General features: G+C 39.4%; 1 protein-coding gene across 3 annotated transcripts; it reads right to left on the minus strand.

The window, feature by feature from the left end:
* Positions 1 to 167: 167 nt before the first annotated feature.
* On the minus strand, positions 168 to 23829 carry synpo2a (synaptopodin 2a). 3 transcript variants are annotated; one of them, XM_008435796.2, is made up of 6 exons: positions 23631 to 23829; positions 16808 to 16959; positions 13963 to 14699; positions 9588 to 12538; positions 5206 to 5800; positions 168 to 552 (listed from the first exon to the last, which is right to left on the minus strand). In XM_008435796.2, the coding sequence occupies exons 1-5, from the start codon at positions 23736 to 23738 to the stop codon at positions 5225 to 5227; spliced, it is 4524 nt and encodes a 1507-aa protein (XP_008434018.1). In that variant the 5' UTR covers positions 23739 to 23829; the 3' UTR covers positions 168 to 552; positions 5206 to 5224. The 3 variants fall into 3 exon arrangements, with proteins under 3 accessions (XP_008434018.1, XP_008434017.1, XP_008434016.1); XM_008435795.2 differs by lacking the exon at positions 168 to 552 and having other exon boundaries at positions 1647 to 5800; XM_008435794.2 differs by lacking the exons at positions 168 to 552; positions 5206 to 5800 and having other exon boundaries at positions 7728 to 12538; positions 23631 to 23827.
* Between the last annotated feature and the right edge of the window lie 97 nt (positions 23830 to 23926).

The following is a 23926-nucleotide window of genomic DNA, read 5'->3' on the forward strand; positions in this document are numbered from 1 at the left end:
TGGGTGGGTGTCAGTTTGTCTGTTGTCATTGGTATTTAGTTCACAAGCTCTAAATTTAGACCCCTGCGCCAACTGCCTACTTTGCCCTCCACTGCGCCTCTCTTAGCCAGCAGCAGCTCAGGATTGTGCGCTGATTTATGAATGAGTAGCTTAAATAGCAATTTTTTTTCGTCGAGACTTAAGTGGTATGTTTGTATTGAACAGAATTAATGAAATAATTAATGCAAAAATGGAAACAAAATTTGAACATGCCTTAAAGGTAGCTATTAACAATTAAAGCTCATTTAAGGATGATGAACCAAAACTGAATGTGTTTATTTTAAGCAAACATTTTCCCCCAAGTTACTTGGACATGTACCTTTTAATAAATCGTTTAAGTTTGGCTATCTTGGAAATGAAAACATAAAGTGTTCAGGCTCTTTCTGTGTGGGGCTGTGTTAAGTTATCAGGAGTCAATGTTAGCCTTAATCTCAGTTTCATGGAAAATTTGTGGGCAGAACTGAAAAGCGAGTGAGCAAGGTGACCGACAAACCAAACTCTGTTGCGCCAGTTCTGTATGGAAGAACGGGACAAAATTCTTACTTACTATTGTAAAAAGCTTTAAGAAGAATATCTAAAACTTTTAACCAAAGTCAGACAGTTTAAAGGCAGTTCAACAAGATATTGAAATAAAAACTTCTGACTTGGAAAAAAGAAGAAAAAAAAAACAACTAAAATTTTTGTACTGCAAATAATGCACACATTTCACAACAGTAATTGTAGAAAAGTACAACAATCTGGAAATGTTTATCTTATTTTCTGACATTTAGCAAATATAAATTGCTTTGATAATCCTTGCAGACCTACAATTGCAAAGGTTTTGTCTGATTTAAAAAGACAGTGTGAATCGGTTGTGTCCCCCTAGGGAGTGTATGTATGTGGTTTTAGCTGTGTCTGTTGTGCAGTAGTGTTTTGCCAACATAGAGCATATGCACTTAAAAACACTTTGCTCAAAAGAATTAAAACAGAATTAGTTGTAATCCTCTACAATGGTTCCTGAAAAGTACAATAAGTGGTGAAAATCTGTTGGGAATGTGGTCTTGAATGTTGGTTTTGAATGCAGTTATGGAAAAAAAAGTCACTCATTTGTCTTAAATTACCATTTGTATGTTTTTAATAACCTATGTAAGTCTTACCTATATGTACTTTATTTATAACTTTAAGAGACATAAGGGATTATGACTGAGTTTTTACCTCAGAGCCACAGGATTATTGTATACACTGCCATCTTAAACATTTTCTAATTTGTTGGTGCTGCTTTGTATGGCACTTGCTCACATTCCATTTCGACAAAAGGCGACTCATTTCCCAGATCTAAATTGTTAAGGGAAATTTCTGTTTATAGTTTCCCCTTATTCTGTTATCTCTCGTTCTCTAATGGCCCAGCAGCTACAGTAGGTTGACCCTGTTTTTACATAACCAGCGGTCACCATGGAAATGAGTCCTGCTCCCCCAACCCCCACCGCGCTGTACGTGGAGCAACTCTTATTAAAAGAAATCCTTCTGGGAAGGTGCAGCAAGCAACAAGTGGCCCAAAGCAAATTTCTTTTCAGCTTGGAGTGAAACGCAAAGAACACAAACACAAATAATTACAGGTTGAAAAGCAGTGCTACTTAGCTGTGTTTATTTTGTTAAAAAAAAAAAAAAACACTTCAGAAAGTATGTTTCAGTATCAAACAGCACTATGAATTATGGCTATTATTTGAAAGCAACCTGTGCCATCACAACCTCCCCACCCACGATAATGGGAAAAGGTAAAGATGTGCACAAAACCCCTTAAAATAAACTGTTTTAATAAAAACTTCCCCATTGTTGCCAACTGAATTGCTAATTAAAAATGCCCAGACAACCCAATCAACATATATGTGTAAAAAGTAAGGTATATATTACTGTGACAGAACTGAATTTGTCAAAAAGATTAAATATGTATGTATTTTTTTACATTTTGTATTTCCGCCACTGAATAAAGGTTCCCAAACTTAACTCTAATTATGTTACCGCAATAGAGGAAGCGTTATTTTAGAGTTTTTTACACATCTTTATAAGAAGGACGTATAAATCATCAATCAAATAAGCTGTAGCTAAACAAAACACCAAGTGAAAACAAGTGACCAGTGAGATAAATCCTACTCATGTTACTGGCATTGCCCAGAGAGAATCACGTCAAAACAACATTTACTCTATGCAGAAAACACACAACCACACTTTAGTTTTTGGAGATGATTATGAATTTTTAACAAAGCACACCCCGCACACAGTTTTCATAAAACCTTTTCACAGTGAGCTTGTTATCTAAGCAAAGTTTTCGATCCAACTCTTAATGCCAACTTAAAAGTCCATTGCCTCTCAAAATACTGTAGTTGATTTAGTTGATTTGCTACAAACTCCAAAGGAGCCTTTACTTATTTTTTTCCAATTAACTAATGAAAACAGTCGGACAGTCATCAAATCCTCTTAAGCCTATTTTGGCCACATGTTAAAGCATCCTGCTTCAAAAAAAGAAGAAGAAAAAAGCCTCTTCTCGTTTGTTGGTTACTTGACATATCTGCCTCCAGCTAATCGAATTATGGTGCTAACCTTTTCTCGAGTTACAAGCGCTCATTTCAAACACAAAATGACATGATGATGTCTGCCAGTGGAGAAATCTAGCCAACTCTTCACTTTCTCCTCACGTTTTGTGTTTCAAACACTAATCAAAATGACCAATCAGAAATTCACAAACACTTCAAGAACCACCACACATATAAAAGGTTGACAGCAAAATGGGGGTGAGTTGCAGATGCATAAAATACAACACAATTTTTAAAGAAAAAAAAAAGACAAATGGGCTATAGATTATTTTTCCCTTATTTTTTAGCCTCATGCCTTTTCTCAAAAACATCAAACAGAAGGAATCGCTGAGATGGATTCCTTCATTTACTGGTTGAAATCTTAGTTGGGGCCTTTGTGTAAAGTTTGTATCAAACAGTATCAAACAGCACTATGACTGTTTGATACTATGGGTATTAAATGGCTATTAAATGCAAGTAAGCCTGCATGTCCAGGCTGGACTTTTGTTCAGGTTTGGTCTCATGTTGCAGACTGAAGGATATAAGGGTAGTTACCGACATAAAAACCAGTCAAATCATTGAATATTTATCTTGTTTAAAAAAAAAGAAGAAAAAAAATCTAATCCTGCGGCCTCACCTTTCTACACACAAGATAGTGTAACTATAATCTAATAATCTAATCTCCATGCAGCATGGCAGCTCGGACATAAAAAAAATCCAACATGTTAAAGAATGCATATGAATGTTGCAAAATTAATCATTAATAACATTACTTACATGTTACGCTATGCAGAAACTCTGTCTGCATTGATACATTCTCTCATGTTGAATACTGGAAGCGGCTCCAACGGTAAGGCAGTCCAACCTATTATCTGAGTAATTCAGCTAATACCTATTAGACCACAATTGTACATTCATAGACTGTGTTTAAAGGATTGGAACTTCATCCCAAGATGGTCAAGTAAACATTTTGTATGGAAAAAAAATAAAAAAACACAAACACACGCACACTGTAGAATACATGAACACATAATGTAATTAATGTTAAGGCATTTTATGTTTCACAAAATGTGTTGAATTTCTTTAGATTAAGATCCATCTAAGAAAAGTTTTTAGACATGGAAATGTATCCAACAAGAAACAGATATGACTGAGTGTGGAGGGTTCAGTGATGGACTGACAAACTGTGGTGTACCCCTCCTCTCACATACTGAATGCTTTGAGACCCAACCGCAACCCTGAAGAGGAGTAAGCAGATCCTTAAGGGTGAAGGAAAAGTCTGAAATTTCAACACTGAAAACAGGAATCAACAATAAAAGATCTTTAGTGTGGAGATAACTCGTCATTTTTGGACCCAAGAGAATGTTGAATTTGTCCTGCGAAAACTCAAGTGGAACGAGACAAGACTAACAATAAACATTGAAAATGAGCTGTTGCGGTTATTTAATTATGCTGACAACACACAGTTATTGACATCTTTTCTAATTTCTCATGCATATATCAATTTGTCCTAATTTTCCATAACAAAGCTGAACGTAGCTGATTGATGTCCATCCTCACTCATATATCCCTTCTAAACAACATACTCATTCCTTCAACAAGGTACACATTTCTTAAATATTACTGGCCCTCCTGGTAAAGATGGAAAAGCTTAAAAAATAAGTTAATTTGTGAGCATAACCTCACAAATATATTTGTTTTTTCTTTTCTTTTTACGCAATCATCGGCACAATAGTTCACTGCAGACCTACTCATTTATAAAAGAACTGTAACTGAAGCATCGTCTTAATTTATAATTAACTTTTTTTAAAAGTTGATCAGTGTCTAGAAACTTTTCATTTGTAATTTACAGAATCTTGTATAACAGTATTTAAAAACTGCCTTTACTGTATTTACTCCAGTTGTCTCTTATATTAAAATGACAGAAAAGCAAACCTGAAAAGAATCTGGAAACCAAGCACTTTGACTGCATTGCATATGTAAAACAATGGCAGTACCCACTTTCTCTTTGCTACTCTTCAACATTGGAAACACAAGAGAACTTGTTTCCACAAGAAACTTGAATGGAAGTACACATCCATTCAAGTATGATGGATGTGTACTTAATAATAAAAAATGATCAAGAAAAAAAGCTTCTTATGTAAAGTCGCCCTCATCTAGAGGAAGAGCAATGATTGACAAGTTTAAAAGAACCGCAACTGTGAAAAACGAGGCTGGAAAAGCATCCAGATATATCTGGCTACCAAGCACAGTGTGGACGATGCTATGGGAGTTAAAAAAATATCCAAAGCTCACAGTAGGAGAACCAAAACATGTGTTTTATGGATGTTGTGCACATCTTAACCAGGAGATGCCAATAGCTGTAGAAGTCTCTGACTCAGTCTAGTTAGAATCCAGCTCAATGTTACAGATATCCTTTATTTACATTCACATAATCTAGTTGTGTTGATCACCTTTTTCCTCATTTAACTGTAGCATGCATCGTCACTTATTTGATGAAACAATAAGTGAAACATTAAATTATCGTTTTGAAAGCTAAACTGTCACACAATCTCTCATCTATTGGCTTGTTTTGTTCAAAGAGGTGAAAAGGATAAGGGATGGAGACACTCATTACCAAACGTCTCGGCTGTATTCTATCGCCTCCAGCTCCAGGTATTGCTGGTGTACGCAGACGTGTATGTTGGCCTCTCCAATGAAGTCACAGAGTGTCTCTGGTTAGCCTCGACCACGTACTTCTGGGGCTGCCACTGCCTTGGCAGTGACCTGTAACCTTGCAGGCCAACCGGGCTGGAGGCAGGGGTCCTCGACGGAGACACGAACGATGGAATCGGAGCTCGGCCCTGATTGCGGCTTTGGCTCCAAGTCTGGCTGCCTGGTTTCAGTTGGGTCATGTAACTGACTCTTCCTTTCCACTCTGCAGGTGGCTCAGGTAGGATTTTACGCCGGGCAGCAAAGTGGACATTGGAGGCAAGAGCCTGCTGCAGGTCTTGAAAAGCAAAGGCTTCGTCTACCAGGCCCAGGGGATGGCGGGAGGCGGCTTCCCATGGGGAGAGGGGTTTGAAGCCTTTGTCCAAACGGGATGTCTGCCTCACCGGGGGGTTGGTGAAGGCTCGGGTTGGAGGCTTGGGAGAGGAAGAAGCAGACGCCGATTTCTGGCCTGTGAACGGCACCCTGGCTGGTGGAGAAAGGGTGTAGCCCCTGCCAGTTGCCTGGAGAGAGGGATTCATAGAGGCTTATTTTAGTAAAGGCATATTTTTATAGGGCTTGGCTGCAAATTGACTCAGAAAACATAAGCAACTAAGCAGATCCTTATTAAAATGTTTCTCATAAGGGTTGTATTTCATGATTAGAAATAATAAACTAAAAGCGCTTGTAGGCTACAATAACCCTTTTTATCATAACGGAATAGGCTAACCTTATGTCTCAAGCAGCTAAAGATCAGGCCCTCTTTAGACTGTATTTAATTAACTTGTTTTGCTAGACTTCATAATTGTGGCACTCTGCTGATTAATGCTACTGTCTGCCCTTTCATTAATATGCATCAAAGGGATAACAGTGACGGCTGGTCTGAGATGAATAGGCACCGCTATGCTCCTAGTAGGCGCCTTGATTACAGTAGTCTGTGAAAACGTGAACCAAACAAATGGTGGGTGCTGCCATCTTCTGGTGGCTCTTGTGTACTGTCAGAAACACAGGCCATATTTGGAAAAGAAGAAAGTTCAAGAATAACAGGGGGAAAGCAAAATATGTGAAAGTACAACAACAAAAAACAAGAGAGAAAAACATCTCTGTTTGAAACCAAACCAAAGATTTCATCAAGCAGAAAAAGTTGATGAAGAGTTAAAAAGACGATGAAAGTCAAGCCTAAGAAATAGCAAAATATTGCAACAGACCCTGAGAAATGCATTATCCTTCAGTCAAAATCAATCTTGGCTTTATGTCAAAATCCAGTCGTCAATTTGCGGTGTTCTGCATCCTTTAGACATGTCTCTGCATCAATACACTTGATTCACATAATTATGTCATCAACTGAACTCTGGAAGAGTTCGCTGGTTATAGAATATTAAACGTGTCTTATTTTGAAGAGCAGTAAATGTCTTTGAAGTGATGACAGTTGAACAGCAAGAGAGTAAGATGTCAAGAGGTCCGTTTTTTTACTCAAAAATGATCCTAGGTAAGTTAATGCAGTTTAATTTGAGAGATTTCGAGAGATTTCCCCAAACTTTTCAGATGTTGTTTGTAAAGGGAATATGAAAAGACTGCACCACTTTCCATCTATTTCACAATTGCACTACATGGCTTTATGATACGCTTTCACATCACATCCCAATATAGCACATTAAACTTGTGGGTTGTATTGAAACAAAAATGTGCAAAAGTTCAAGGGACATAAATTCTCTTGTAAATGAAATTATAAGAAATTCTGGCTCCTTGGACGAAGAATATTTTTAAAAAATAGTATATAATTTAAAAGTTTTGCAGAGTGCATCATCTTTTTTCACGTGTCTGTGAAAAGATGATGTGCTGTTATTCTACACTAGCAATTGGGTGTATTAATAAACTGCCTAGTGACTCTATATCTGGGTTTGCATCTCTCTGTCTGGGTAACATTAACATAGTGAATTTTGGAAATGTGTAAGAGATTAAAACATGATGTACAAGAGAGTTTTCAAACCAAAAACCCCCCATCAATTCCAAACTTAAATTCCTAAAATGTTCTTTTCTTTGTTCTTTCTTGCATGGACACTTTAAGATCAAAGTGAAGAGACACGTGATGTAAAAGTCCTAAATAAGAAATAGCTAATCTTTTGAAAAATGCATGACACTCTTGACCTCCTCTCGTAATGAGACCATACTGAAATCAACTATTAATCCTCTTCATAAATGCATCATCAGGTTGTCATTCTACAGGAATGTGCTTCTCAAGCACAAACCTGCATAACCTTTACAAAACCAGCTTATTGGGATGGTCAGAAGTATCTGACAAAGTCTTTTTAGGAGATTGCCAGCGTAAAATCAAGACGTAGCACTATTCATTGCTTTTTATAGCATAGATGGAAAACATGATCAGAAGAAAAAGTTGGGAATAGAAAGTAAAACAAAGAATACCCAAAAGAGAAGAAAAGGGAAACGAAACACAAAAAAGAGATAGTTTAATGGCACTGCAGTGAATCATACATAAAGTGCACAATGAAGAGAGAAACACAAAAACAAGAGAAGAAGCCCGGTACCAAATATACATCTAACTCAGTTTTACTCATAGACTTACACCATTATTAATTCTATTTCAAAAAGTAATTCTGATGCAACCATATTATGTTGTTGAAAGGATAAAGATGCACCAAGACAGACATGTGAAAGTTTGAATGATAGTAGCTTTCAGTTGCCTGAGCTGAAATCTAAGTCTACAATAGTATGTGGACATCAGAACTGGACTTCTCTTAAGGCACTTTAAATATAGCATCTAACATGACGCAACAGCTGGTAAGGAGTTTAAAATAACATCAATCTGCCTAAGAAGGAGACATGAAAAAAACATAAAATAAAAATACAGAAACACAACCTTGCTACCCCCGAATTAATAATCTTTTTAAGTTATTTTAAGCAATCTTTTTTTAATTATCACAAATAGTTTGTGTCTCATTAGCTTAACTCGACCTACATAAGTAAAGTTGCTTGCCAATGTCATTAATTGACTTTATTGATGATACAACCATACCTTTCTCCCACTGCACCATTCCTTCAGCTGCTTAATTTTACCATTTTTTTTACATTTGATTTTCTTTTAAAACACTTTTATGAGTTTACTATATAAAGTTCAGCAATATCATATTGCTGAACTTCTAACTTAAACCTTTCTCTCAGTCCATACACCATTCACTTCTGACCCCTCCTTCTTGCTTGCTTCCTATTCTGACCAAAATATTCCCCTACATGCCTAACATCATCACATTAGATTTGCACAAAAATGCATTTGTTTAGCATAAAAAAAATATCAACCTTTGTTGATCCTCTTGTGGGTAACCTAAAGGTCTTAATGTGCTACTGAACTAATTGAAGTAAGTGCTGAACAATTGTGATCTGACACACTTTGTTCTACAACAACAGAAAGCCAACAGGGCAGAGACATTGACTGCTTGAACAAGTTTATACAATGTGCTTTAAGTCTTCCACTGGCCAGTGTATTGTAAGTGCACTGTTTTGACACAACTAGGCAATGAACCTGCCATTTGCCTATGAGAATCACTCTTTTTCAACCACTGTTGGCTTCCACACCTGAGCTGAGCTCTTGTTAGCAGTAAATTTAGGCTTGGGGGCAGTACCACCACCAGTTACAGATTCAGGCCTAGCAGCCACAGGAAAACTCGGGGCTATGTAGTTATTAGTAGGCGGTGGTTTGTAGGGTACTGAGGGAGTTGCCAGATAGGGAGGGCTGCTGGCTGGCTGGTAAGCAGCCTGCTGGTAAGGATGGTTTAAAGGCTGAGGGGCTTGTGGATGATAAGTTGGTGGAACAGCCTGCAGATACTGCTGGTTATATTCTTGTTGGTATGGACTACCGGGAGATGGCTGATAAGGATAGACATTACCTTGGGCTTGCTGATAGTGGGGATCATGCATTACGGGCTGCATGGGTATCCCATAGCCTTGCTGGGGATATGGAGGAGTAAATGGTCCAGCTTGTTCAGATGGAGCCATTTGCTCATATCTAATTGTTTGGCTGTCAAGAAGTGGGTGAGGAGGTGAGCTGGGCTTTGGTACAGGAGGCTTAGCAGCCTCTGCTCCTGCACCAAAGATAAAGAGTGAAGAATCTAGTTTATATGGTTGATGCTTCATGACATCAATAACATTCAGTGGTTTAGGGGCAGGTGCTCGTTTCTCCTGATCTTTTTTCTTTGCTTTGATTGAAGGACTACTTGCAGGGGGCTGTTTTGTTGCTGCTAGGGGATAAAAAGGAGATTGAATTGGATTGTAAGCCCTGGGAGGCGGAGCACGTACATTGGGTGTATACTTCCATTCATTTGGTAAGGATGCAGCTGGCGATGTTGAACGACTTGCTTTGTTGGCTTCAACAGTCTCAGAGTCCACAACAAACTTCTCCATGCGAGACTGCCTCTTAGCAAACATGTCAGCTCCTTTTCCTTTGACCACTGGCATCTCAAAAGCTGGACCCGGGGACAATTTAGGATTTAAGACAGTGGCCATTGGGTTGACAGGCGATGCGGCTTTTTGACCAACAGTATAAGAGAACATTCGTCGTGGCGGAGGAGGAGGAGTCTGGTTTTGTGGTGGGTGCCATGGTTTAGGTGAAGGTTGGGTGTTTACTGTAGATAATGGAACATTCAAAGATGATTGCTGTAGCTGTGGTCTCCAGTCATTAACTGGTGTTGGAGGCTGGGCTTGAGCTGATGGCCATGTATTGAGTTGTGGTTGTTGAGATGTATTTGAAAGGGACTGTTGCCAGTTGGACTGGGGTGTGGGCGGTGAAGGAACTGATTGAACCCAGGGTGGCTGATGTTGGGCATGACTTTGGTCCTGAGCCCATGAATTTATAGGTTGCTCACCACCATGTTCTGGAGGTTGTGGAGCCCATGATGTCTGAGCTGGAGTGTGTGCAGGAACTGGTGCCCATGGATTCAGATTAACTTGAGCCTGTGCTTGAGGTTGTACTTGAGCTGCATTCATCCATGGTGGCTGAGTTTGGGCTTGTGTTTGCGATTGTGCCCATGGACTGGCAGGAGGTTGCGGTTGAGGTGGAGTTGAGACCCAAGGTGGTTGAGGTTGACCTGGAACTTGGGCATTTGCCCATGCTTGAGGGAGTGCCTGATGTTGTTGCTGTTGTCCCCAAGATGGTTGTGTTTCTGGTTGAACTTGTTGAACCCAAGGGGGTTGTGGTTGTATTTCTGGCTGAACTTGTTGAACCCATGGTGGCTGTACTTGAGGTTTTTGTTGAACCCATGGCAGCTGCTGTTGAGAGTCTGTATGGGGAGCCTGCATCCATTGATTCTGGGGTTGTGTCTGTACTGGTTCTTGGGCTTGACTCCAGGATGCCTGTGTTTGCTGCAAGTGTTGCTTCTCCTTCATGAGTGTCCATGGTGGCTGAACCTGTGGATGTGACTGAAGCTGCTCTTGAGGTTGGGCCCAGGATGGTTGAGCATTTGTCTGAGGTTGTGCTTGCTCTTCATGCGGAGTCCAGGATGGTTGCCCCTGAGGCGTCCAAGTATTTGAGCTCAGTTGAATCTGCGCTTGACTTTGAGTAGACTGACGTGTTACCCAGGGTGGCTGGGGTGGGGACTGACTTGGAGGTGGGTTCTGAGGTTGCACTTGAGCCGATTGCCATGAACAAGCAGCTGACTGTTGATGTGCTTGTACCTGTACTGGACCCCATGTGGCCATTTGAGAGGACTCACAATGCTGAACAGAAATCACCTGGCCATGTGTCTCTTGAGATGTCACTTGTGCAGGCTGCTGTTGAGACTCTGGTTCAGGGAGAGTCCATGAATGCTGCTCGGCTGGGGTGGGATTGGCAGTGGTTTCCTCAGGGGTAGGAAGGGTAGAAGGCTCAGGGGCAGGTGCAGGAGTTGGCTCTAGTTCTGGAGCAGGGGCAGTTTCTGTGGTGGGGGCTGCAGCAGGTGTGGACAGACTATTTTCAGCACACTGAGGCACGTCCTGGTTGGCTGCTTCTATCTGAGCAGACCAAGGAGGAGAGTTGGGGTTGATCAAAGGCTTTGGCGCAACTGGTGGAGGAATCTTAGGTTTAAGTCTTTGAGACTGGAGGAAATTGCAAGCTTCCGCCCCAAGGCTAAGATAGTCTTCTTCAGGACCAGACTCAAAACCTTTTTTGTCACTTCTATTGAGAAGGTTCAGCAATGCAGGGTTAGGTGATACTTTTGGGGTTTCTTTAAAAGTAAACATAGGCTTGCCGGTATTCTTTCTCCTGGAGTCCGAGAGCAGGCCTGTCCTAATTGCAGGAGTAGAAATGCGCTCATCACGGGAAGCTATCTGCTCTCCTTGGCCAACAGGATCTTGATTGGTCCCACTTGCTCCATGAGAATAAGGTGTTGCCACCAGATTTTCTGTTATGAAAGGTTTTGCAGTACGGTTGTTGTAAGAACTCTGAATTTCATTAGTTTGATGCTGGATTGCGCCATTGATATTTGTAGAATACTGCTGCATTTGCTGGTGCTCCTGATGATACTGTTGCTGCTGCTGATACAGTTGTTGCTTGTATTGTTGCTCATACTGCTGCTGCTGATATTGTTGATACTGTTGCTGCTGTTGGTAGTTTTGTTGTTGCTCATAATACTGTTGCTCCTGATACTGCTGGTACTGCTGTTGGTTTTGTTGGTGCATATTCACATCCAAGTAACCATGACCCTCTGTTGCGGACTGAATATAGGACTGCTCCGTTACCTTCTTCTCCAACTCTTGCACTGCTTCCACGGGTAGTCCTTGACGCCGGAGTTCCTCATGTTCAGCCGTGATCTCATCCATCCTTTGACGCCTTTGAGCAAACATCGTTGCACCCTTGCCTTTGGTTTCAGGCAAACATTCCATCTCAGCTTGGTTGTTCAAGTTGTTGTTAATTTCAACAAGACTCTTCCCTAACTTAAAAGTTAGCACACCTTTACTACCTGGAGCATTCAAAAGAAAAGGCCTGTTTGATTCACAATCGATAGCAGCTTCAAAGCTAAATTCACCAGCTGGGATTTCTTGCTTATCGTCTCCGTTCACGTCGTCTTCTTCGTCACTGAAGTCTGGTTCGTCCTCTCCCGTGCCGTAGCTTACAAGCGTGTATTTCTTGGCCCTCTGACGATGTTTCTTGAACATCAACACCCCCTTATTGTTGGGGTTTGAAGGAGCGGCCGACAAAAGGAGAGCTATACGTTTACATTTGGATTTGGCCTCCTTCACCTGTTTCTCTGACAGACTTTCGTTACGTCTGAGCCCTGTGTAGAAAATAAAAAAGCAGACCTGTGTTCAGAAAAGGTTCAGCAAAAAGGACAAATACATTGCCAAATTAAATATAAAGATTTGTCTTTTGAGTAGATTCCATCTCAGTATAAAGCTATTAATCACTTGCAAGAAATATAAAAAACCCAGAAGTGTAGCAAAAAAAATTAGAGATTACATAAAAATTCTTATGTAGAAAAAGTTCCCAAAAGTGTTTTGGGAACGTACCAAACCTAAATCCAGGCAGGGACACAAAATATTACTTTTATTGTGCAATCATCTGGAACCTCCAAAGTACATGGAAAGCTAAGAAAATAATTATTAAAAACTGGGACACAGGAGAGAGTAGTTTAAGAAATAGCATGACAAAGTGCAACATGAGCTTGGAAGCACAAGCGGCGCTGAAGAAAACTTCAAATTATGGGACAAGGTATACATTTTAAAAATTGAAAGTGTTTTCTTACAATATGATTGAACTTATTTAAACATGCAATGAATTATAATTATATAACTTTTTAATTTGCATGATCATGGCTTATATTCTTATTTCAGACAAAATTTCCTGCTTGTGATGAGAAAATATTAATACATGAAAGAAGCAGTAACATTTCCTGACCCGTATATAATGTTTTATTGGTTCACTCACTAATCATTCAACACCATACATCAAATTAATCATTCGGACAAACAAGCCAGAAATATGAACCACAAAAATAACTTGCATGCAGTAAATTTAAGTCTGATCATCCTTAGAAGTAGCTATTTGTAACTTTAAAGTAGCTCCTTTTATGTTTAGTCTTCTGACACTTGCTCAAACAACTTACACCATATGACCAACGCAACAACTGACAGTGAAAAGTTATTCCTACAAAATAAATCAAACAGTCTTACTTCTTAATGCTCACGCGGAGAAACCAGAGGGTGGAGAAGACAACGAGAGTGAACGACACCCGCACTTTTTCAGCCCTGTTAAAGCACCCAGTTTGAAAGGATCAGGTAACAGATGAAGGGGACACATGCTGGTGTCTGTCAAAGAGCCACTTCTGCAGTCATCATCAGTGTGCTCTTGTGATATTTCTGTCTTTTACACAACTCAGAAGAGCTCCTCACTATATGTATTTTGCCCCCATAGAGCTTATGAAAGAGTTACTGGAGTTACATGTAATCATGTTTTTTATTTCATTTATGAAAGTTTAACAGTTTATGTTATGCTTCTTAAAAATAAGCTTTCTGCTTTTGTCGTATCTGCTTTCATTGAAAGGAATGAGCTCCCTCCTCCGTGAGCAGTAAAAGACATCCTATTTTAAGGCTTACACACACAGGGCATCAGTCTATGGAATGGACACATGTTAACAAACACAGTTTAGTGATGTAATACTTCATGGTATAAAAAGAAAAGAGTTTCTTCAAAGTTACTTACTTGCGTGTTTTGCCCGATGCTTGTTGGGTTTTTCTTGATCCCCTTCTGATTCGGAGTCTTCTTGCTCTTCTGCTAGAGTTGCCTCGTCCGATGGAATTTCGAATGAGACAGTGAAAGACGCAGGAACAGGCTGACTGGGTCCCCCTCCTTCCTCCTCTTCACTTTGCGACCCAGTGTTTTCGGTGATCGTGGGGCCACCCACGCTAAGAGTGCTCCTCCCTGTTCCTGATGCATCTGGCGGCTGCAAAGTGCCCTCCACGGTGGGAGCGCGGACCACCACGCCATGCTGACTGAGCGGTTCTCTAACGGGGCATTGCGCATGGTGGGATGAGGTGGTGTGAACGGGGTCGATTGCTGAAAAGTCCCCTTCAATCCCTCGAGCACTCCCGAGAGAGGTGCAGACCCCATACGCCAAGGTTTGATCAGACAGGGACACCTGAAGCTCCACAAACTCTCCTGGGGAACAGCATCGTCGCACTTCCTTGTTGTGCTTAAAAGCCAGCTCATGGCCTCCCAAGTCATCTGACAATTTAACTCTGGGGAGAGCTTCTGTGTCGCTGTCCAGCTCCCGATGGAGCACCTTACCTTGGGGATCAGATATGTGGACCTCCCTTGGGATTTCAGATTTTGGGGAAATGATGTGGAGGGTGGTGCTTTTTAAATTCTCATCTGAAGAGACCTTTTCACCAAGGGACGTCCCTTCTGAGTCGCTGTCTTCAGAGGGGAGGAAATTGCATCTTTGAAAGGAAAAAGGGAGAACATTAATGAAAATAACAGAGTATTTTTGTTGTGTTTGATTTGTTCTTCGTGAATGCACTGTTATATTTCACTAAATTATACGACACAATCACTATAGATGAGATCCTGGTTATGGGATATACTTCAATTTAGTCGTCATACAAAGCTGTACCTGTAAGTACTTTCATGATTCCAAATCTGAGACTCTGGGTGGAAATTTGGACTTATTTACTTTTATTAAATTACATATTTGTTGACTAGTGTGGAGCAGAGCAAATACTGGGGTTTGACATGAGAGCTATTGTTGTATTTTGTTGCATTACTCTATAGAAATTAAACATATTGCAAATCAAAATAGACTGGATAGGTTTTTTTTAAAAGTTAAAATAGAGGGTAATTTAATTTTATGACAAGAATAAATTAAAATGGGGAAAAAAATTTGTTGAAAAGTAAATGAAAAAAAAAACCCTTTACTCTTCAGATTAGGCTGAAGCTATTTTAATATCTTAATCTATTTTCTTATTTGTAAAAGACAGAAGAATATCTAAAAAATAGTATTTAAATGCATGAACTTTGACAGAAGCAATAAGTCGCAAGTTATAAATGGTTGAAGCGATAAAGTAGACCAAATCCTCAGTCTGAACCTTAACCAAAATGTCAGAGCCATAAAGTGAAACGTAATTACATTTACACGTCACTGGCACTCATTTCCACTTTAAAGGAGATGTGTGAAGAGCATTACAAAATGTCATTATCCTACAGGGGTCAGTGAATTCCAGACAATGGGACTTTAAAGAGACCAGATTGTATCTATAAATAAAACAGAGGGCAATATCTTTATGCATTTTATATAACTAGGCGTAAAAAGCCCACAGCTCCCTTATAAGGGGTTAGTTACACTGTGCATACAACATAAATAGAAAGAAAAAAATAGTAACGTGAATACAAATCCATTGGTGTCTTACACAGATTAGCCATAATAATTTGAGTACATGTCTACGTTTAAGTGTACTGTCAAGTGTGTCCAGTGCCACTACAAACTACTTGACCAGTCAGTGTAAAGACCATTGTGAAACACAAGGCCCAACTCTAACTCAGCAAGAGAACTTTCAAAAGCATTTTCTTCCATGTTGAGCTCTAATTCTTCGTGGTTGGAGGGCCTCCATGCCATCACCCTAAGAAGGGAGACTGACCATTCTTGAACAACAGTTTTGATCACTAATGGTAGAGGTGTATTATGTGCAGATTCACAATATGTTCTTAAGCGTAGGCAGTTTGAAAGCTAATTACAGCTCACTTAGTCTTTAATGAGTCTCTTCAGACTCACCGACGCTTGTATTTTGAAAAGTTTGCAATGAAAGGCGATAGTTTACATAAACACATATTATTATTTTGTTATTCAAACCACTAATTATGTGTTTTCAGGAAAGATGAATTATGCCTCTGTTTGTGGCAAACCAACGAACAAGTCGGGGCATTTCAGTCGTCTGGACAAAAGAACTTGCCTGACTGCATTGTGCCTAGTGTAAAGTCTGGTGCACAGGGGATTATGGTGTGGAGCTGTTTTCAGTAAAATAGAATTTCACCCTTTAGCATACCATAACATTTGGAATAATCCTAAAAACTGACTGCTCTCAAACTGACTGAGAACAGTCTGGAAATGACTCTTTCAACACAACGAATGAACCAGGGTGGTGTAGAAGAAATTGACTACAGCCTGATTTTAAATTGAAACATCACCTTACGGATGAATTTGAGCACAAACTTCAAGCCTTCTTGTCCATGTTCAGTGACTAACCTAACAAATGGGCAAAAATCCAACAAATACAGCCCTAAGTCCTGTAGCGGGCCCTCTCAAAAGAGTTGAAGCTGTCATAAGTGCAAAAGGGTGGGCCAACATCACATCAAACGCAATGGGTTAAGAATGAGATGGCACACAAGATCATCTACAAGTATGTAGGAAGACAGATAAGTGAATACTTTTGACAATATATTCTATGCTTTCATTTATGCAGCAAAAACTGTAGTATTATTTTTGCCAGCCATTTTAGCAAATTCAATTTAGCTAAAATGTTCATGTTAGCAAATTATGGTAAGGCTGAACAACCTTTTCAGAAGTAACTGCAGGGTGCTGGTAGACGTTTCGATGAGTGCTAAAGCTTGTAAAAGCGTGAGATCAGAGCAGGGTTCTCCGTTGATCGACACCACCTCGTCATCCTCCTGGACTCCGGCCAGGTAGGCGCGACTACCATCTTCCACCTGCAGAGGGAAAAAAGCAAGGAGAACAAAATCACCCATCAGCTGACATGCATCCGCAACCAAATGACATTTGACAGTGACTCAACATGCATGAACATAACTTGCACAGTTACAGCTGGTGAAAACAGAGGAAGAGAACATGACCTACAACTTGTAGGCTACAAGTGAGAACTGCCAGCTGTCGCTCATCCCAACCAATCACAACAACCGTTTCACTGTCAAAGACTGCCTCTGAACAATGTGAGTTTAAAACCTTAAGTAGTATATAAAAAGGTAAGATTTTTACAGAGTTTCTCTGTTCTTTAAATTTGTTTCAAACATTAAATAAAAATGTTCAAAATAAATTTGTGCTTAATGGAAATTTGAAAAATTCAATTACTGGATGAGGGAGAATAAAATGAATGAGGATATGGAGGTAGGACACAAGGACTGGCAGGAAGGAGAAAAGAAGGAAGGGCAGCAGAGGTGCCAAGGAAGGGTGCCAAAGCGATGTCTTTCTCAACTGTTATTTTGTTTTTTCATACTTATCTAGTCCTGGGCAAAACTGAAATAAAATTGAATACTCTATCTTTCTGCAAACCAAGCTGCAGAAATATAGAAGGGAGGAGAGGATGTAAGATACATTGATGAGGGAAAAATAAGGAAGGGCTAAAGGAGACACAGATGTAGGATTACATATTAGAACCTTTTACTATAGTTAAATTTATATATGAGAAAGAAGAAAATATTTGTATTTTTCTTTTGACGTAATAACACATTTTATTTGTATAGCACTTTTCTAAGTACTCAAACTAACTTAATTATACCAGTGAAAATATATAAAAATCATGTTTAAGGGCTAACATGTATGATTTCCAACAATTTTATTAAAATTAGATAACACAAAAATTGCATCTGCTCATAATTATTTGACCAGTTTTTTATGTTTTTTTTAAAACAGGAATTGGAATCTGTACTATGATGTCCCTGCTGTCTGTGCAGGCCAACATAGTGGAAATCCATTTAGAAGGCCACTTCTTTAACCAGTTAAACCACTGACTGATGGTCTCATTTTCTAGTAACTGGTTCTTGCTACCTAATGGTTCATCAATAAGAAATTGTAATAGGTTGCAATAAGCTATTAAATCAGCTCAAAAGGCCACTCATACATATGGAGACAAACAATCATATTAGTACCACGCAATTAGATGATACAAATCCAGATGCGTATATCCGGATACTTATTACAAATAGCATAACTTCTTAAATTTTGTATGATGTGCAAGGACTGCAGCTGTTTGTGGGTTTATTGGGGTTTGGAAACACTTGAATAAATCAATTCCTGTTCTTTCAGCTAAAATGATTTTATATTCATCTAAATAAGATCATACTCAAATGTTCTCAAGAGTTCAATACAGTAAGCAAGAGTGGAAAAAAATAGTTATGACATGAAAATAAAAAAGTTAACTGGTGACACCAAGAATGAGTAAGTAGATGGATGAATGGCTTCCTTTGTTTAAGTGGACACAAATCCAGCACAGTAGCATTTAATAGTACTTCAACTATTTTATTTAAATAATTACCATTACTGCATAGTGCAAGGACTTGCAGGGAAAGATATGGATGTATTAACCAACGGCTCATTCTTTATATTTTGAACAAGTTGCATCAATACTTGCAGTAAATTTTACTTGTCACTAGATGGCGTGCGAATAGCACATAGAATGAGTGAAACTGCTTTTTCCTTGTTTTGGGTTTGTTGCCTCCATTTTTTTTATTCACTTGATTTTAGCATGCAGAATTTCACGTTTGCTAAAAAAGCAACAAACTCAAACACAAAGGAATTTGTGTTGCATAAGAAAATTTCCAAACAGTTCCATGAGCCTGGTTACTACAATAAAGTATTTTATATGTTATGTTATGCAGCTGGCAGGTTTAATATGAGCCCCCTGACTTTATCTCCAGTTTTTACAACTGGATAAACAGACCCTAAAAAGGCAGTCGGCGCAAAGATCCATCAGGACTCTCACCTCAATACAGGGAGGATGGATTCTGCTGGAACCTAACCGTAACCTATTCAAAGTCCAAAAAAGGAGGGAGAATGTTTGTCGCTGCTCTCCTTGGAAGCCAAATATACACAGTCAGGCCCATTTTCCCCTCTCCCTGTCCTGAATGAAATTTACTGCTCATAAAAGCTAAGTCTGAGTCATTTGTTTGGAAATGTAACGGGTAAATACAGCTGGTGGTGACAAGGGGGAACTGTGTCCACTGCTGTGGAATTAAAGACTTGCTAGAAACAATCGCATTTACGGCTGGCTTTGTGAACGGTTCTGATTACACATGCCAAGGGAACGTGTTTTCTCCAAGTTGCAACGAGGCAGACTGAAACTTCAATTCAAAATCACCTTGCAAAGCGCTACAACTTTCACACTCCTTGGGACTTTTACTTTGTTTTCCCCCGAAAACTTTAAAATATTTCACTGGGTTTTATGTGACAGACCAAGTAGGGAGTCATTTTAAAGAAAGAAAAGTTTTTCTTTTTTTCTGAAACGGCTAAAAAAAAAAAAGCTCTGATAAATACTAATATCGGATATCAATATCGGGCCAAATTTCCATACTTATGCATCCGAACTATTAAGTTAACTAACAAAAATAGTTAATTTTTAATCTGGACAAAATTACACAAAAATGTTAAATGATATTGAACTTAGTCATAAAAATAATAAAGCTCGAGGCTGACAAAGACGATTATATTTGGCAAAGAGGACGTTTATTCAGTCGTATGTTGTGCTAATAGCACATGCGTTCGTCAACAACTCACTAGCGGAAGTGAGAGCAACACAAATAATTATCCGGCGGGAACACCTGGCGCAGAATTTAACAAATTTATGAATCAGATAATTTGCCTCGAGGAATTTTAATAATCGAGGTACGCGAATCATTGGATGAATCGTTGCAGGCCTAATCCCATCCATTCGTTGTCGTATAATTATCCGAAAGGTAAAGGAAGAAACACCACATATATCTCTCTCTGCAGCAATGTCGTTCTGGTCATTCAGGGAATCCCAAGGCATTCCATGGCCAGACGGGGTATATAATCCCTCCTGCGAGTTCTGAATCTCTTTCCAGTAGGACGTGCCTGCAAAGATCCCAGGGGGCATCCTGACCAGATGCCTGAACCATGACCTTGTTCTAAATGAAAATTAGCACTTTCTTCTTCTTCTTTTTGTTGGTTTTTATTGGTGGTTGGCAACAAACTTTCAGTAGCATTACCGCCACTTACTGGTATGAAGTGTGGCTCGTGATGATCTATAACCTTTCACTTCATACATAATCCTTACTTAATTAGCACTTTCTTCTTTGATTTCCAATTTTGACATCCAACGATTCACTTCCTGCTAAAGAGCCCCCTGGTGGTTGAAGAAAAATCCACAGAAAAGCCGCATCGGGCTATAAGCAGCATGGCTCAGAATATGGGGAAAAAAGCAACGACTTATAGTCCGAAAAATACGGTAATTTAACTACATAAAGCATCTACTTACGCCTAAATAAAGTGTTTCTGGGCAAAGTTGACACAACACAGGGTATCAAGGAGCAAAGACATGGATATCCAACCTAACACACTCAACCTAGTCATTTAAAGTTACTAAAACAAACATAGTATGCTTTTGGGCCAGTGGGAGGAAAGCATGATGTCTGCAGAAACCAGCATGATGTATGGTTAACTGGATCAAGGCCAAACTATGCCTGTAAGAGTACTAAGAGCAAACGTTGTTTTCTAGCATCACTCAGATTCAGCTGCTATGGAGACCTAATCTTAATTTACTTACATGTCAAAACAAAACAAAACAAAAAAACAACAAAAAGTTTTCATGTAGGTCTCATGATTTTCTGTCAGAAGAGAAGCACAGAGCCTCTACTTGTGCAGTTCAAGTTGTTAAGGGGGAGCAGGAAAACACCCCTGAATGACTGAAGCTGTGGCATTTTGCTGACTTCTTAATAGGTTAATAAGGTTCCTAAGGTGCACTATTATGGCTTGAATAACCAAAACAAGAGGCCTCTTGGTCCACATTTAATTCAATTATCCAGGCAAAGAGTAGCATTTATCCATGTTAGGAATCTGATTTTGCTGTAGAGATACGCAATTGTAAATAATACACCCATTTGGCAAATTTAAGGTCTCACGGTTCGCTTTATACCTGATCTGGTCCGTGTTGACTTTCCATTCTAGGATTAAATATCTTTGTAGTTAGGCAGCAACATTGTTAGGCTACTGGCTAGTAGTTTTTTTTTTAAGATCTTGTTTTAAATACTTTGCTGTTTCTGTAGCTTTAAAAAAAGTGACCTCATCAGCTTCCTACTTGGAGCCAGGACTCACAATAAGAAGAAAAATACAACCTCCCTTATAAGGAAAGGAGAATTAAGAAGTCATGCACTTACACTCCTCTCCACAGCTTTGATAATTCACTGAGTCTGAGCAAACAAAACAAAACACATTCCCACTGAATTCCCACTGAATTCAGCAGAATTTGACCAAACACAGCAGAGTCAATACTTTATGATATTTCTCCTAGGTTACTGATCTGGCTTTTTGTCTTTTCCACTAAAAATAAAAGCTCAATAGAGTCCTGGCTTCCAGATGATTTAGACTGATCTCCCCAGACAACAAGCAAACCGATGACGTCAAACCCAGTGTTTAGCGCCAAGACTGGACCATAATATTTAAGTGGGGAAATAAACCTTAAATAAGCTTTTCAGAATAGGAAGTTTTGTCCCCGTATGGGGCCCTGTGTTTGGCACAGCATTTTGCGAGACTGAGTACAGAATTTGTTTACTTATGGGTGGAAATTAAATGATTTGTAAATGTAAATTTTTCCTGAGATTATGTTTTCATAATCTTTTGGTTACCTCTGGGGTAGACATATACAAAATATGTTGAAAAAAAAATACAGCCTTTTCTTCTGAACATTGTTTATGTGTTGCTTAGAGATCTGAGTGCCTCTAAAATAGACTGTTTCCCAAGGAGAAATATGAACATGCTACCTTAAATGGCAGAAAACTCTTAATGAAAGTCAGAAACAAACATCATGATTTGATTATTGCATGTTCATCTGTCACTAAAAATAATCCATGGGACTTTTTTTTTAAGTCTCTGAGGCTTTTCTTTCAACTAGAGCTTTGATGTTGCAAGGAATGCAGTTTAACAAAAACATTTACATCTTCCGTATTTTGACAACGAGTTGATGAGTGATCACTGCAGCTTGCATTACAATACCATATAGAGTCACAGCAGCTCCTTAAGGGTAAAGGCACCTGGTTTTGCCACTGTGACTGCACTGTAGTATCAGAAAGAAGTCTTCAAGAAGTTATTTGCAAGCACAGTACTGTGAATTTCTTTTTAAAAGATACTGAAGCACTAAAGCAATTAATTTGGAGAGGACTAGGTTTTTTGTTATTCCCTTGCCATGTGCTACTATTTGTTGTTTTACATGAAGACTGGAGTTCAAAATATTCAATATTTTTCTTTTATTTCCCTCATAAATGCAGGAAATACCAATCTGGCCATCTGAAAGTATTCTTACTCATGAAAAATATGGACAGTAGAGGTGCAGAAACAAACGCGTTACTTGCAGTTATCTGTTTAAAGGTATAGCAAGAGTGTAAACAGTTGCCATTTCAAAATTGCTACAATTTTACTTCATATTCCCAGCTCAAAGATGTTTAGCTATAGCTGTGAAAACACATGCAGTGAAGTTGTGGAAGCTAAGCTCAGGTGTATAAGCCACTTTAAAAGTTCCAGCCTTAAAACCCCTAAGACTTTCTGTCATACCGTTTCTACTATTTAAAGTCCCTTTAAGGTCTGACAGAAAGCGCCAGAATGTGTGAAGGTTTTTCTGGCTTTTTAAAACATAGATCGGTAGTGATGCAAATCTCCCACTTGTTGCTGTACTCTGCTGCTTAGCTGGCTGAAAGAGTGATATGGCGTTTCCCTTGTTTTGACTAAAGACCTACTTGGCTGTTTGGAAATGCTTCTGGTCACAAAAAAAGCCACAAATGGCCAATTAGATCATGCTAAGCATTTGTTTTAGACCTTTGTGTTTTACATCATGAAACTGTGAGCATTATACCATGAAAATCTTAGATCATGCCTATATGTTTTTTTTTTTTTTTTTTTTTTAAGTCTGCTGCACATTAAAAAAGTGTTAATGTTTAACATACAGCAAACCACAATGCTATGCTTATTCCCTCCTTATTATTAACTGCACCTTCATGCTTTTGGAAAGGTTTCAGCTCTACCTTCATCAGTTTTAGTTCCTCCGCATCCATGCATGACACGCGTACACACACATTTCTCCTGCCCAGGTTAGTTCATATCCTGAATAATGCCTTGTTTTCTCACAAGAGCTCCTGCAAACCCATGAAAGCTCACACTGCCCTGAGCTTCCCACTCTCTCTTTGGCCTTGACCATATAAGGATGCTGAGGAATCTCTCACCAAAACACAGCCAAAGCGCACAAAAATGCACCCAATAAAAAAAAAGTTTCACCACACAGATTTTCAATAAGTAGTTAGGAATATGTTTTCATTGCTATTACTTAACAGGTATCTTACTACCTGGTGATACACCAAGGTTATTTTATAAAAAGAAAAACAAAAAACAAAAACAAACAAAAAAAAGAGTAGATAGATACCTGGGAAGCGAGTAAAGGTCTGTAAATATCCCCCTCTCCCTGTCTTAGGCTGAACCCCCACGGTGCGCCACCACGCAGGGTCACGCAGATGTAGTCCCCGGTGCCCATGCTATGCGCAGCCACCCTCAGCCAAGCTACGACGGCGCGCTCATCGCGATGTCAACCCTGCAAGCAGCGCTGCACAGTAACCACATCCACCGCACCGCCGAATAATCCCCCCATCGTCTGAGTTCTGATTGAGTCCGGCCCGCTTTTTGGAAACGTCACCACGCAGAGACCCGCCCGCAACTGGTGGA

This window comes from Poecilia reticulata, linkage group LG18, assembly GCF_000633615.1.
Source record: "Poecilia reticulata strain Guanapo linkage group LG18, Guppy_female_1.0+MT, whole genome shotgun sequence".
NCBI classification, from domain to species: Eukaryota; Metazoa; Chordata; class Actinopteri; order Cyprinodontiformes; family Poeciliidae; genus Poecilia; species Poecilia reticulata.

What these genes read in the sequence shown, in the direction of transcription:
- synpo2a (XM_008435794.2), bottom strand. Translation starts at nt 23,738, where the DNA reads ATGGGCACCGGGGACTACATCTGCGTGACCCTGCGTGGTGGCGCACCG. An exon ending in CTGCAGTTACTTCTGAAAAG is followed by an intron (nt 14,700 to 16,807) that starts GTTGTTCAGCCT and finishes TTCCTTTCAAAG; the next exon opens with ATGCAATTTCCTCCCCTCTG. An exon ending in GCATCGGGCAAAACACGCAA is followed by an intron (nt 12,539 to 13,962) that starts GTAAGTAACTTT and finishes TTTTCTACACAG; the next exon opens with GGCTCAGACGTAACGAAAGT.